This window comes from Podarcis muralis, chromosome 11, assembly GCF_964188315.1.
Source record: "Podarcis muralis chromosome 11, rPodMur119.hap1.1, whole genome shotgun sequence".
NCBI classification, from domain to species: Eukaryota; Metazoa; Chordata; class Lepidosauria; order Squamata; family Lacertidae; genus Podarcis; species Podarcis muralis.
In genome coordinates, this window is record NC_135665.1 from 47,695,979 (window position 1) to 47,707,997 (window position 12,019).

The following is a 12,019-nucleotide window of genomic DNA, read 5'->3' on the forward strand; positions in this document are numbered from 1 at the left end:
AAATTCCATCCCATTTATGTCTTTCCTTCCAAGGTAATAGCAATTAAGAGTTGGGGATGTGTGTGGACTTGATGGGGGAAAAGAGAGGGAGGAAATGTGAAATCTTCCTTCTAGCTGTGCCATGCTCCCAGTCTGGATCCAGGTCCCCTCTAGCTGATATATACAAATATTTAGAAGTCTAAAAAGACAGAAATGGAGTCACATATTTCTCATCTGATGTAGTTTGGCCCCAGGGACGCGGACTTATAAAAAATATTGGGGGGGCCGGGAAAGCTCATGAATAATAAATAAGCTCATGAATATGCAAATAAAGTGGCTCCGGCCCTAAATAGGGCAAGCCACGCCCCCCAGCCAGCCAATCGGCTGGCTGGGAGGTGTGGCCAGTCGGGATTCCCCTGTTCTCGCGGGGGCCAGGAGGAAGGAAATTCCCCCCGGCAGTGCCTTGGCAGTGGCGGTGGTGCTGCGAAGCAGCGAGGCAGGAGCCCCCGCCCCCGGGGATTCCCTAATCTCGCGGGGGACGGCCGGGGCTCTCCGACTAGGGCGCGCGGCTGGCTGGCTGGCTGGCGAGGGAGCAGGTGGGGAGGAGGCGGGGGACGGCGGCGGCGCTCTGCTGGAAGGGCGCCCGAGATTATTGGGGGGGCTGAGCCCCCCCAAAAAAATTTTTGAGGGGGCTCGAGCCCCCTCAGGCCCCATGGTGTCGGCGCCTATGTTTGGCCCTCAGACTACAATGCTAAGCATGCTTATGGAAGGATGAGCAGATCTGGTATTCCAAGTAAGCAAATAGGCTTAGATCTGGTTTGGGATATTTAGGTGATTGCTTTAGTTGCCACCCATTCTCTTCTTCATGGCTTCCTTCTGCTGCTTCACTTAATAAACACACATTATTATTATTTTAGAAAAAGAAATCTGGAGTGAGCCAAGTGTTGCAAACCTACCTGAAGTATTGATATCAGAGTGAAAGTGAAATGTGAAACAGACAGTGGAGAGAAAACACACACACAACTTCCTCCAAGTCCCATCTCACACATCCTCTTGGTGACTGTTTAAATGTGACACCTTCATGTTTAGCCGAACACTTCGGAGATAAAAATACTTCATTGGGTTCCTTTTAGCTGTGCTGAACAACACAGCTTTGAAAAAAAGAAGGAGAGAGAGAGAGAGAAAGAAGAATTCAGCTCATTGTTTAGTAACACCCAAATGAGGTTTGACTTTGCCCCCAAACGGCAATGAAGACTAGCAAGGACTGGTGCTTTTGTCAGAGTCGCACTTTGCTGAGATCCATAGCATCTTCTCGACAGGTGCAAGAAGGCAGTGGCTCTAAGCGCAGGATGCAGCAACAATTGCTGAGGCAAAGCAGATGTGGGTCTGGTCAGGGCCTGGATGATGCTAGACCTTCTGGATACGCCATGTATATCACCCAGAATTCCATCATGGAAGAAAAGTGGGGTATAAATGTTTAAAAGTTGAGGTGTTTGAAGTGATTCAGAGGAGAACTATGGACAGTGTAAGAGTTTTGAGAACTGGTGTGGTGTTGTAGATAGAGTGTTGGGACCAGCACCTGGGAGACCAGGGTTTATATCTATGCTCAGCCATGAAGCTCGCTGGGTAAACTTGAGCCACTCACTGCCTCTCATCCTAACCTACCTCTCAGGGTTGTTATGGGGATTCAATGAGGTGGCATAGAACCATATATGTTGCCTTGAGCTCTCTGGAGTAAAAAAACGGTAGGATATAAGTGCAATAAAATAAATAACAAACTGGGTGCTATCTAAAGAAGCTGGACTCTCAAAGACTCAGAACAGGCAAAAGAAAGTACTTCATCAAGCAGCACTTACTTAAACTATGGAACTGGAGTGACAAATTCATGAAGGATAAGGCTATCAGTAGCTACTGGCTGGAATGAATATGTCCTTCCTCCATTACTGAAGGCCATATACTCTGAATATCAGGGGATCACAAGAGGGGAGAATGTGGTTGGACGGTAATTCTGCTTGTGGGATTCCCAGAGGCACCTGGTTGTGAGAACAGGAACTTGGACTAGATGGGCATTTGGCCCGATTCAGCAGGACTCTTCTTGTGTATTTATAGTGGCTGAAGGCTCGGTCTTGTGCTGATGTCAGATGAGCATTGCCAACTCGGGACAACCAGAGATGCTCCTACAGATGATCTCAGTGACTCAGCTGAAATATAAGGGTTCAGGAGGTCCTTAAGGTATCTTTTACCTCAGTTGCTGAGGACAAGGACCTTAGACCTGGCTCATAGATGGGAAGTTAATGCAGATGCTGAAACAATTGTGTCACACATTTGTGGCTATCTGCTGCCATCAGTTGTCTAGCTCAGCCATGAAGCTCACAGATGCCCAAAGGAAGCCCACAAGCACGACCTGAGCACAAAATCACTCTTCCCACCAACAGCTCCTAACATGGGGTATTCAAAGGCACACAGGCTACATAGCCACTGTGGGTAGTAGCTGCTGATAGATGTATCCTGCCTGAAATACTTAAGCCGCATGGATTTTTTAATATATATATTAAGCAGGCTAGAAATAAATGTCACGTCAGCACTGCACACCAGTCCCCTCAATGAGAAAAGGGGGTTGAGATAGATGTCCCCCAACCTTTCTTAATGATCTCGTTGGAATTCCCACTCCGGGGCTGTGATTTGGCCCGGGCGTGGGGGGTGGCAGGGAAACAGGCTGATTGGAGTGGCTTCAGCCTTCGTTGTTTTGCGACCCGGGCCCTACTCAAAAGAAGAACGAAGTCTCCCATTTCCGGGCTGGGTTTCCTCCCTCCAGCCCAAAGGCTTTCGCGGTTGCTTTGCAGGCTACCAAAAATAAGAGAGAGAGAGCGCGCTTAGCAGCAGCGCGCCAGCCCGCAGCTTGTTTCTCTTGTTGCGCGCAGCCCGATTCGAATTCGCCTGTGCCTGCGCCATCATCGGGTGGGTGTGGCGCAGCGTGGCGCGTAAACTCCCGAGCGCAGCGGAGGCTGGAGAGGAGCGAACAGTCTGGGATTCAGGGAGTCAGGTGGAGGAGAAGGAGGAGGAGGTCGCTGTTCTTGGTACCGCTGCTGCCGCCGGCTGGGACCAGAGAGCAGCCGCAACCGCAGCTTGCGGGGTTGAGTGAGCGAGTGCGTTTTTGCGCCCCTCTCCGACCTGCAAGCATGGCTTCGTCGCAAGGCAAGCTGGAGCTGAAATTCGCGGACTGGATGGCAAGTTTGCCCGAGAGCATCCACAGCGTGCCCCTGACGAATCTGGCGATCCCAGGTAGGCGACTCGAGGGCTGGGATTTGGGGATGACTGGTTGGTTTTGCCTCAAAAGTCCTTTATAAAATGTGCATGAGCTCTTGAGCAGCCACCAGACATGGGAAAGGTGACATTGCCAGAGAATCTCTTCGCTTCGCCTGCAGGGAGATAACGGCTTTTCTTCTGGGGAATGGCTGGCGTGTTTGATGGAGGGCTGGGAGAAACTGGCTTGTATGTGAGCCCCTCGGCGTTTCATGTGTGTGTGCGTATTGCGTGCGCATCTGTGCACATGCTTTCCAGAAGGGTAGCTGGTATCAGTCGCGTTGCACCAAGCAAACAACAAAGACTCTCGTGGCTCCTTGAAGGCGAGTGCATTTGCAACGCCATCTCGTACATTGTTTACTCAGGAGTAAGTTCCGTTGTGGCCAACGGGACTTACTCCCTAGTAAGTGTGGTTAGAGGTTGCAGCCTTGCTGAGGCATAATCTTTCACAGGCTGGAGACCGTATATAATATATATGGCATATGGGAAGAAAGTGGATTTGAATCCCAGAAAGCTTATGCCGCAATAAAATTGGCTTTTGCTTAGGGTGCCACAGGCATATAAAGTGTTACCGCAACAAGGAATTCGCCCTCTGGAAATGTGTGTGTAATACTAAAAATCCTCACCTTCTCCACCTGCCTCTGTGGCCAGAAGGTCTGTGTTTGACTTGCATTGGAAGGCTTATGGCTTCAGATAATTCCCCCACTGCCTGGCATCCAGGTTCTTAATATTCTCCTCAAGTCTCTAAAAATGAATCTCTAGTTCCAAAAAAAGGAGGGACAAAAGTTCAGACTAATGAAACCATTTCGTTCTATTCTCTCTCCCTCTTCCATTCCACCTTCTGTTAGAAGCTCAATGGCACCTTGATGTGTGTCCCATAGATCATGCGTTTCCATGATCTCATACATGTGGCAGATCTGTCTGGCTTGGTTCACACATGCATGCCCTTCTCTTCATTCTCTGCCTCTGACTGCTGCATCCTGATGAGTGGCAAGCAAGGTCAGTTTAGATATTTGGCACCACCAACCTCTTGATGTTAAAATCGGGCACACATGCTTGTTACTACATTTTATTTTTTATTTGACTTTTCCCCAAGGAGCTCAAGGTTCTATCTCCCCCTGTTTTTGTCCTCACAAACAACCCTGTGAGGTAGATTAGGCTGAGACACAACAGCTGGCCCAGATTCAGCCAGTGAGGTTCATGGCTGAGTGGGAGTTTGAATTTGGGTCTCCCCAGTTCCTAGTCCTAAACCTTACTGGCATGCATGCCTGACCACATCCCACCCCTCTCTGTTTGCATTGTTGAGATAGTTCTCATCTTCAAATCCACAGAATGGCCACCATCATGTCTAGTGGTCCCAAGCTTGTGAGCTGCCTAAACAGCAAAGCATTGCACCTTTCAGGTGATGCGAGATGAAACCAATGTTTAGCCTGGGTGGTTTTTGCATCGTTGACGTTGCATGCCTGCAACAATATGTTTCCTGGCATTGCAGGGAAAGGGTGATGGGTGTTCATGCAGGAGCTGACCCTTGTAGATAGGAGTGTGTGCGTACATGTGTGAGCAACCATCAGAGACCCATGGAGAATGGACAGTTCAAGACCAAGAGCTAAGATCCAGGGGTCAAGATGTTTGCATGCAGCAGGTAGAGGGAAGTCTGTTGGGGTTGATGTGTCTCACTCTGCATTGCTGATAGCCTTGCTCTATAATGGGCTGGGTAGCCCTAGTCCTAACGTATGTTGGATTCTCAGCTCTCATCAGCCCCAGCCAGAATGGTCAATGGGCAGCGATGATGGGAGATGGAGTCCAGCAACATCTGGCCACAGGTTCCCCATTCCTGCTTTGTAAAGTGGGAAACTCATCTATCATTTGAAATCTACCCAAGAGCCATTGACACAGTGCAACTTTTCAAAATGATCTGCCTTATTCCTCTGTTGCAGAGTCAATAGTTTGCAATGGATGGCAGAATTGGGGTTGTAATAGGGAGAACTGAAGGGTTAAAGCCTATCTCAGCCATGCATCTCATCTGGGGCGGAGGGTGTATATTGAGAAAGTTGTCTCAGCCTTGACTTTGCCTCTCAGCATTGTGAGGATAAATTGTGTAAGTCTTTGATGTCCTTGGAGGAAACAGCCACTGCCACTACTGTAGAACACATGAAAGATTTCTCCCACCTCCCAAAAAAAATCCAGTTTAGAAAAAGTACCTTTCTCTGGAAAAGCAGAATAAATTTATTGATTGGGATTAATAATAAGATTTTTTTAAAAAATAATAACAACAACCCTCTATTGTCATATTGGTGCTGTTTTCCTACACAAGACTTACATTGCCTTTCAACTTATTTCATGCTGTACATGTGGATACCTGGAAGTTTTTTGTGTGCAAGACAAAGCAGATGAGCATTCTAGCCATGGCAGATTTCATATTTTCATTGCAAACTGAGAAGCAAGGAATGTGTTTAACCATTCAACCCTATTGCTATTCAGAAGCAAGCCCCACTGAGCTCAGTGGAACTTGTTCCCTAGTAAATGTGCCAAGTCCCATTGAACTCAGTTGGGCTTACAGAGAAGATTGTGCTCTAAGCCACATTTGTGAAAACGCTCCGTGTTCATGTTGCTAGACCAACATGCCAAATGCATCCTAATGCCTGTAGTCTTGGGATTGCAAGGTGTGTGTGCAAAGGAAGCGGTTGTGGGGACACCACTTGGCTCTGGATGGCCTCGGACAAAGGACACGACTTGAAAATGTGGAGTTGCTTTGTGGAACAAAAGATATCTTCTAATTTTGGGACATTGTTGAAGCTGCTGTGCGAAGGAGCGTCTGTGCAGATTGCCAAGGTTATTTGGAATTTACAAGAGCAATAGAGAGGTGGTGCCTGATCATTGCAGGAATCAATGATCAATTTGTCTGCCTCTGAATTCCTAGCTCAGCCTTTGCAAACCTGGTGCCCTCCAGATGTTTTAGACTACAGCTCACATTGTTCCCAGTGAGCACAGCTCGCTGACTGGAGCTGACTGGAGTTGCAACCACAACATCTGGAGCACCCTGGTTTCGTGAAGACTGCACTAGTGTTTAGGGTGTCAGCATGAGACAGAACAAAGGTAAAAATCAGGCAGCTTCTTGGGGGGAAAATATATTCTAATATGTTCTTTCCATAATTGTCTGATATGAAAATAACTTGCCCAAAATAACATTTTGGAGAGGAGGGGGAGAAAGGGAGGGAGAGAGAGAAATCCTTTGTATTCTCTGCAGTACAAAGAAATGGATTCTCTGCTAATTGCTAATTGAAATCTAATATATGCTAATTGAAAACTAATGCATGCAAATAGGTTAATTGCTCTGACATAGAAAGTGGATGGCTTGCTGATTGGAGATGTGTTTATCTGGCTAGTTAAATTTAAAAACAAAAACACACAATTATTGCTCTCTTTATACACACACACACACACACAAACACTCAAACTGAGTTTTTCAAGCACCTTGAGTGCTGAGCGGATCTGCCATGGGAAGTGGGTTGGAATGCCTGTGGTTAGATAAGCTTTCCTGTTATACTGAGCAATTTAAAGGCAGAAGCCAGAACCCATAGTGTAGGGCCAAGATTATGGAACAGCGCAAACTGCTCTTGCAATAACAGATGATGGCTATCTGTGGGTGGATGGCATTTAATCCTGCTCTAGATGCTTCATAGCACAGTGGTCGATTGCATGCTCTGCATGCAAAAGGTCTTGGGTTCGTGCCTGAAACCTTAGAGAGCCTCTGGCAGTCCGCGTACAGTACAATAGAGAGCAAGACAAGCCAATGTCCTCAGTACAAAGCAGTTTCCTAGAGCTGCAATGTAGGCTTGATCTGCCTTCGGAACAAAGTGCTTTGCAGCTCAGTGGTGATCTGATTTAGTATTGATAAGGGTGGACGTGTGAATCAAGCAAAATTAAATAAATACAGGGGATTGCTTACTTGTGCTTTGCTGTTGCAATGGGAGAAATGCTGTTTGCTTTCTTGTTCTTCTTCTGGACCGATTTCCCCAACCTTTCCTGCAGTAGGTGGACGGCTGGATCCATAATTTCTGGGGGGCTTACTTTGGGCAGGTAACCTTAGGGAACATGCGATGTCCTCTTGTTGCATCGGCCAACCACATGCGCATGGGAAACTCTCAAGCAGCACCTGAGCACAACAGCATCCTCCCCACTTGCAATTCCCAGCAACTGCTATTCAGAGGCATAGTGCCTCCCAAACCAGTAGAGGTAGAACATAAACATCATGGCTGTTAGACATTTATAGTCTTGCTCTCCAGGAATTGGTCTGGTCCTCTTTCAGGGCCATCTAAGTTGGCGGTCATCACGGCACCTCTTGTGGGTGAAAAACCTTTCCCTATCTGCTTTCTTCACACCGTGCATAATCTTAGGTGCCCCTGGAACACCCCCTCTTACTTTTTTCCTACACTGAAGAGCCCCAAATGATGGAATTACAGAATTCTAGAGTTGGAAGGGTCATGTAGCCCAACACCCTGGAAATGTAGAAACTACAGCTAAAGAATCTCTTTACATTGCAACTTTTTCTCTTAAGGGAGCTGCTCCACCCCCTAGATCATTTTGGTTGTTCTTTTATAGACCTTTTCCAAGTAGTGGGCTTCACAGAGGCATCTAATTGAAAGAGATTGGGGTGTGTGTGTGTGTGTGCAAATGGATTCCCCCCCCCCCCTCAGGTTGCCTTTGACATTGGGTTTTCTTTCCATATCTTGCTGGGGAATGTTGGGACCCCTCCTGCAAATCTCAACCATGCTACCTTCTAGAATATAGAGGGAGTTTATTTTTTCTTTCAGTGCCTGCCACTAGGGTTTTATTTGCCACCGCTTAATCTGAAATGACCTTGGCAGTATTGATTAACACACTCCAATTCCCTTTCTTGGAAGGTGGCAAAAGATAATATTCTTTTGTTGTAGGAGTTGCAAGGGGATTAGTATCCCCAAATGCTCAGAACTCTTGGAACTCATGCCATTAAAATGAGAGATAAGGAGAGGAAAGGGAATTAGAGATGCACGAGGGCTGTTTAGGCTGGGGCTGAAATCACATAGACAAACTTCATGGAGCAGAGTGGCACTTCCTTCTGAGTAAAAATTTACAGGATTGCTCTGCACCTAGATCTAAAGGCCCAAACATGCTAAGTATATCATTCTGATTTGGCTCAGATCCACTGAGTTTAAACCCAGTGAGAACCAGCAAAGGTTAGTTGACCAAACTTAGCAGTTGACAACTAATAATAATAATAATGGGATGGGGGTGGCGCTGTGGGTAAAAGCCTCAGCGCCTAGGGCTTGCCGATAGAAAGGTCGGCGGTTTGAATCCCCGCGGCGGGGTGCGCTCCCGTTGCTCGGTCCCAGTGCCTGCCAACCTAGCAGTTCGAAAGCACCCCCGGGTGCAAGTAGATAAATAGGGACCGCCTACTGGTGGGAAGGTAAACGGCGTTTCCGTGTGCTGCACTGGCTTGCCAGATGCAGCTTTGTCACGCTGGCCACGTGACCTGGAAGTGTCTCCGGACAGCGCTGCCCCCCGGCCTCTTAAGTGAGATGGGCGCACAACCCTAGAGTCTGTCAAGACTGGCCCGTACGGGCAGGGGTACCTTTACCTTTACCTTTAATAATAATAATAATAATAATTTATTTGTACTCTGCCCATCTGGCTAGGTTTCCCCAGCTACTCTGGGTGGCTTCCAACAAAGATTAGCTAAAGGTAAAGGGACCCCTGACCATTAGGTCCAGTTGTGGCCGACTCTGGGGTTGCGGTGCCCATCTCGCTTTACTGGCCGAGGGAGCTGGCATACAGCTTCCGGGTCATGTAGCCAGCATGACTAAGCCGCTTCTGGCAAACCAGATCAGTGCACGGAAACGCCGTTTACCTTCCCGCCGGAGTGGTATCTATTTATCTACTTGTACTTTGACGTGCTTTCGAACTGCTAGGTGGGCAGGAGCAGGGACCGAGCAGCGAGAGCTCACCCCGTTGTGGGGATTCAAATCGCCGAACTTCTGATCGGCAAGTCCTAGGCTCTGTGGTTTAACCCACAGCGCCACCCACATCCCAACAAAGATTAAAAATACATTAAAATGTCACACACTAAAAACTTAGTGTCAGTTTAGGAAAAGCCTTCCATCCTCATTACATAATTCTCCCAACTATCTCCTACGTTACTTTTAATTGGTTAATTAATACACCAATCAGTTAAAAGCATGGCAGGGTAATCTTGGCAGCAGTGTATATTTTTGTGGCTGGATAAGAGCCAATGCCATAGTACAGTGTTTCCCAAACTTGGGTCTCCAGCCGTTTTTGGACCTCAACACCCATCATCCCTAGCTGGCAAGACCAGTAGTCAGCAGTGATGAGAATTGTAGTCTAAAAACAGCTGGAGACTCAAGTTTGGGAAACCCTGCTGTAGTAGCTCATGTTGATAGAGTGCAGCAGGCTGAGGCTATCAAGTTAGATGAGCTGCCAGCCTGACTCAGTTTTAAGGCAGCTCCATATGTCAATTTCAAAGACGGGCTAATGAAGCAGTGGACAATATGACCGGCATACCCCCAAATTCTTTTATCTTGCGCTAGAGCAGGGTTTCCCAAACTTGGGTCTCTAGCTGTTTGGGGACTACAATTCCCCATCATCCCTGACCACTGGTCCTGCTTAGCTAGGGATGATGGGTATTGTAGTCCGAAAACAGCTGGAGACCCACGTTTGAGAATCCCTGCTCTAGAGCGATGCTGCAGAACCTTTTCCAGCCTGAGGGCCACATTCCCTTCTGAGTAACCTTCTCAGGGCCACCTGCCAGTGGTGGGTGGGGCCAGATGCAAAAGTGGGCGGGGCCATGTGTATGAATGTAAGGTTGTGTAGTAGGCTAGTTTCTGCACACTGATTCCCCTTCTTTCCTCCATCTAGCAATGCAAGTGTTATCTGAGTTCAAGGACACATTCCAGACAGGCAAAAATGTTTAGGGTTGGGAAGGGCATGGGACCTGGGTAGAGTTCAGACAGAGGGTCCCATATGGCTCTTGGACCTGAGGTTCCACATCCCTGACATCAAGGGTGCGCCTAGTGTGGCCACATAGCTTGACAGAGCTCTGACAGCACGTCTGTGTTTACTTCTCTCCTCTGCGGCCATCTTGGTGAGTTGATTGCCAGGCCCACTCACTGCTCACATGGTGACCCTTCTCAAAATTGCTTCAAGGCACCATTTTGGGGAAATCAGTGAGTGCTGTATATTAATTGGGAACACTGCATTCAATTCTTATGTGTAAGCCTTTCTCCAGAAATAAATACCTACGCCCGTGGGTAGATTTTTTTTGTATAACTTGTTCTTATCGCCTTCATTGAAATATTAATCAGTCTGGACCAATGGCAGAATTTAAATTTGTTGTTTTCTCCTCGCACCCCCCAGTAGGAAGAATGTTGATCTTGATATTGGCATAGCAAGAGTTTGAGCTCAGAATGTTATCTGCACCTGTTGTTGTGTGTGTGTGTGTGTGTGTGTGTGTGTGTGTGTATTCATACAATAACTTATCTTCAGTTTCCTAATGGATTTGTCTTGACTGATTCAATATTGAAGATGTTCCTAGGGTAATCAGATATACTTGGTTTCCTGATAATTCACTGTGCTTACATGTTTTGCTTGTTCATTGCGCATAGAATGAGAAAGAGTCACGTGGCTCGAGTTAATGTTTGCTTTTAGGGGCGATCTGCTGCTAGTGACGTTGTGGAGGCTCATAATTAGCCCAGCCGCACTGCACATCTCGCCTTTTCACAATTCCCATACGTGTAACAAAACGTGATTTCGATGCGCCCAAAATATAATAGCCTTGCAATTGAGAAATGAGATTTATCATGAAATAATTTTATTCTGTGCTCCTGTGTGGTTTGCTTTGTGACTGGCATAACGAAGCAGCCCAGGTAGGCCAGGCTGAGAGACAATTGTTCACCTATGGTGAGCTTTGTAGCAGAGTGGAGTTTTGATCCTGGGCTTCCCTAACCCTAGTCTGATACTCTTGCTGCTACATCACCCTTGACTTGAAATTTGAACTTAACTGCAAAAGAAAGAACATGTTTCTTTCCACTTTTATGTTCTAGTTGCAATGATTACGCCAATAAGAACTACTTAGAGCCTATTTCTCCCCAACGTGTCCATTTCTTCTGCCTGTATTATCTGTTAATGGATCCATTTCTGTGATGTCCAGTACCTTAATTGCCCATTCAGTTGATGCAGATGTCAAGTGCTGAGCGGGAGAGGAGTAGATTTGCAGCTCCTAGGAGAGTTTTTTGTGTGCGTGTGTGCAATAGAAATAATTTGATTGGCTCTTCGAGAGAGTTCAATATCAAAGTTAATACATCAGACATCAGCCTTGACACTCATCATTGAAACAATAACCTGGGCAGTCTGGACCCAGAAGGAGGCAAGTGGGGTGGGGATGACATCCTCAGCAAAAGGTTAATTCAGTGCAAGGACCAGTCACTTGCCCAGGATTAGGGCTATGATGCCCATTTGAAGGGGCTTGGAAGCAGGATGCAGAAAAATTGGGAAGTGGGCAGGCAGGCAGGAAAGGAAGCAGATCCTGGATCAGGCTGAGGACAATGTCCCAAAGAAGCTGGTACCCCCTGGGCAGAAGTCAGAGAGCCCTACAGTAGGTGGACCCAGAGTCGATGACTCTCAGAGCTGACTGATTTGAGATTTAATAATAATAATAATAATAATTTTTATTTATATCCCGCCC

The 12,019-nt window shown here is 47.1% G+C and overlaps 1 protein-coding gene across 1 annotated transcript in view; it reads left to right on the forward strand.

Annotated features, from left to right (window-relative positions):
- Positions 1-2,779: 2,779 nt before the first annotated feature.
- The window catches only part of PLCXD3 (phosphatidylinositol specific phospholipase C X domain containing 3), an 80,269-nt gene continuing 71,029 nt past the window's right edge, over positions 2,780-12,019 (forward strand). Inside the window, exon 1 of the mRNA XM_028748806.2 lies at positions 2,780-3,261. Within this exon, the coding sequence (XP_028604639.1) occupies positions 3,159-3,261 (103 nt within the window). The 5' untranslated portion in view covers positions 2,780-3,158. The remainder of the gene's footprint in view (positions 3,262-12,019) is intronic.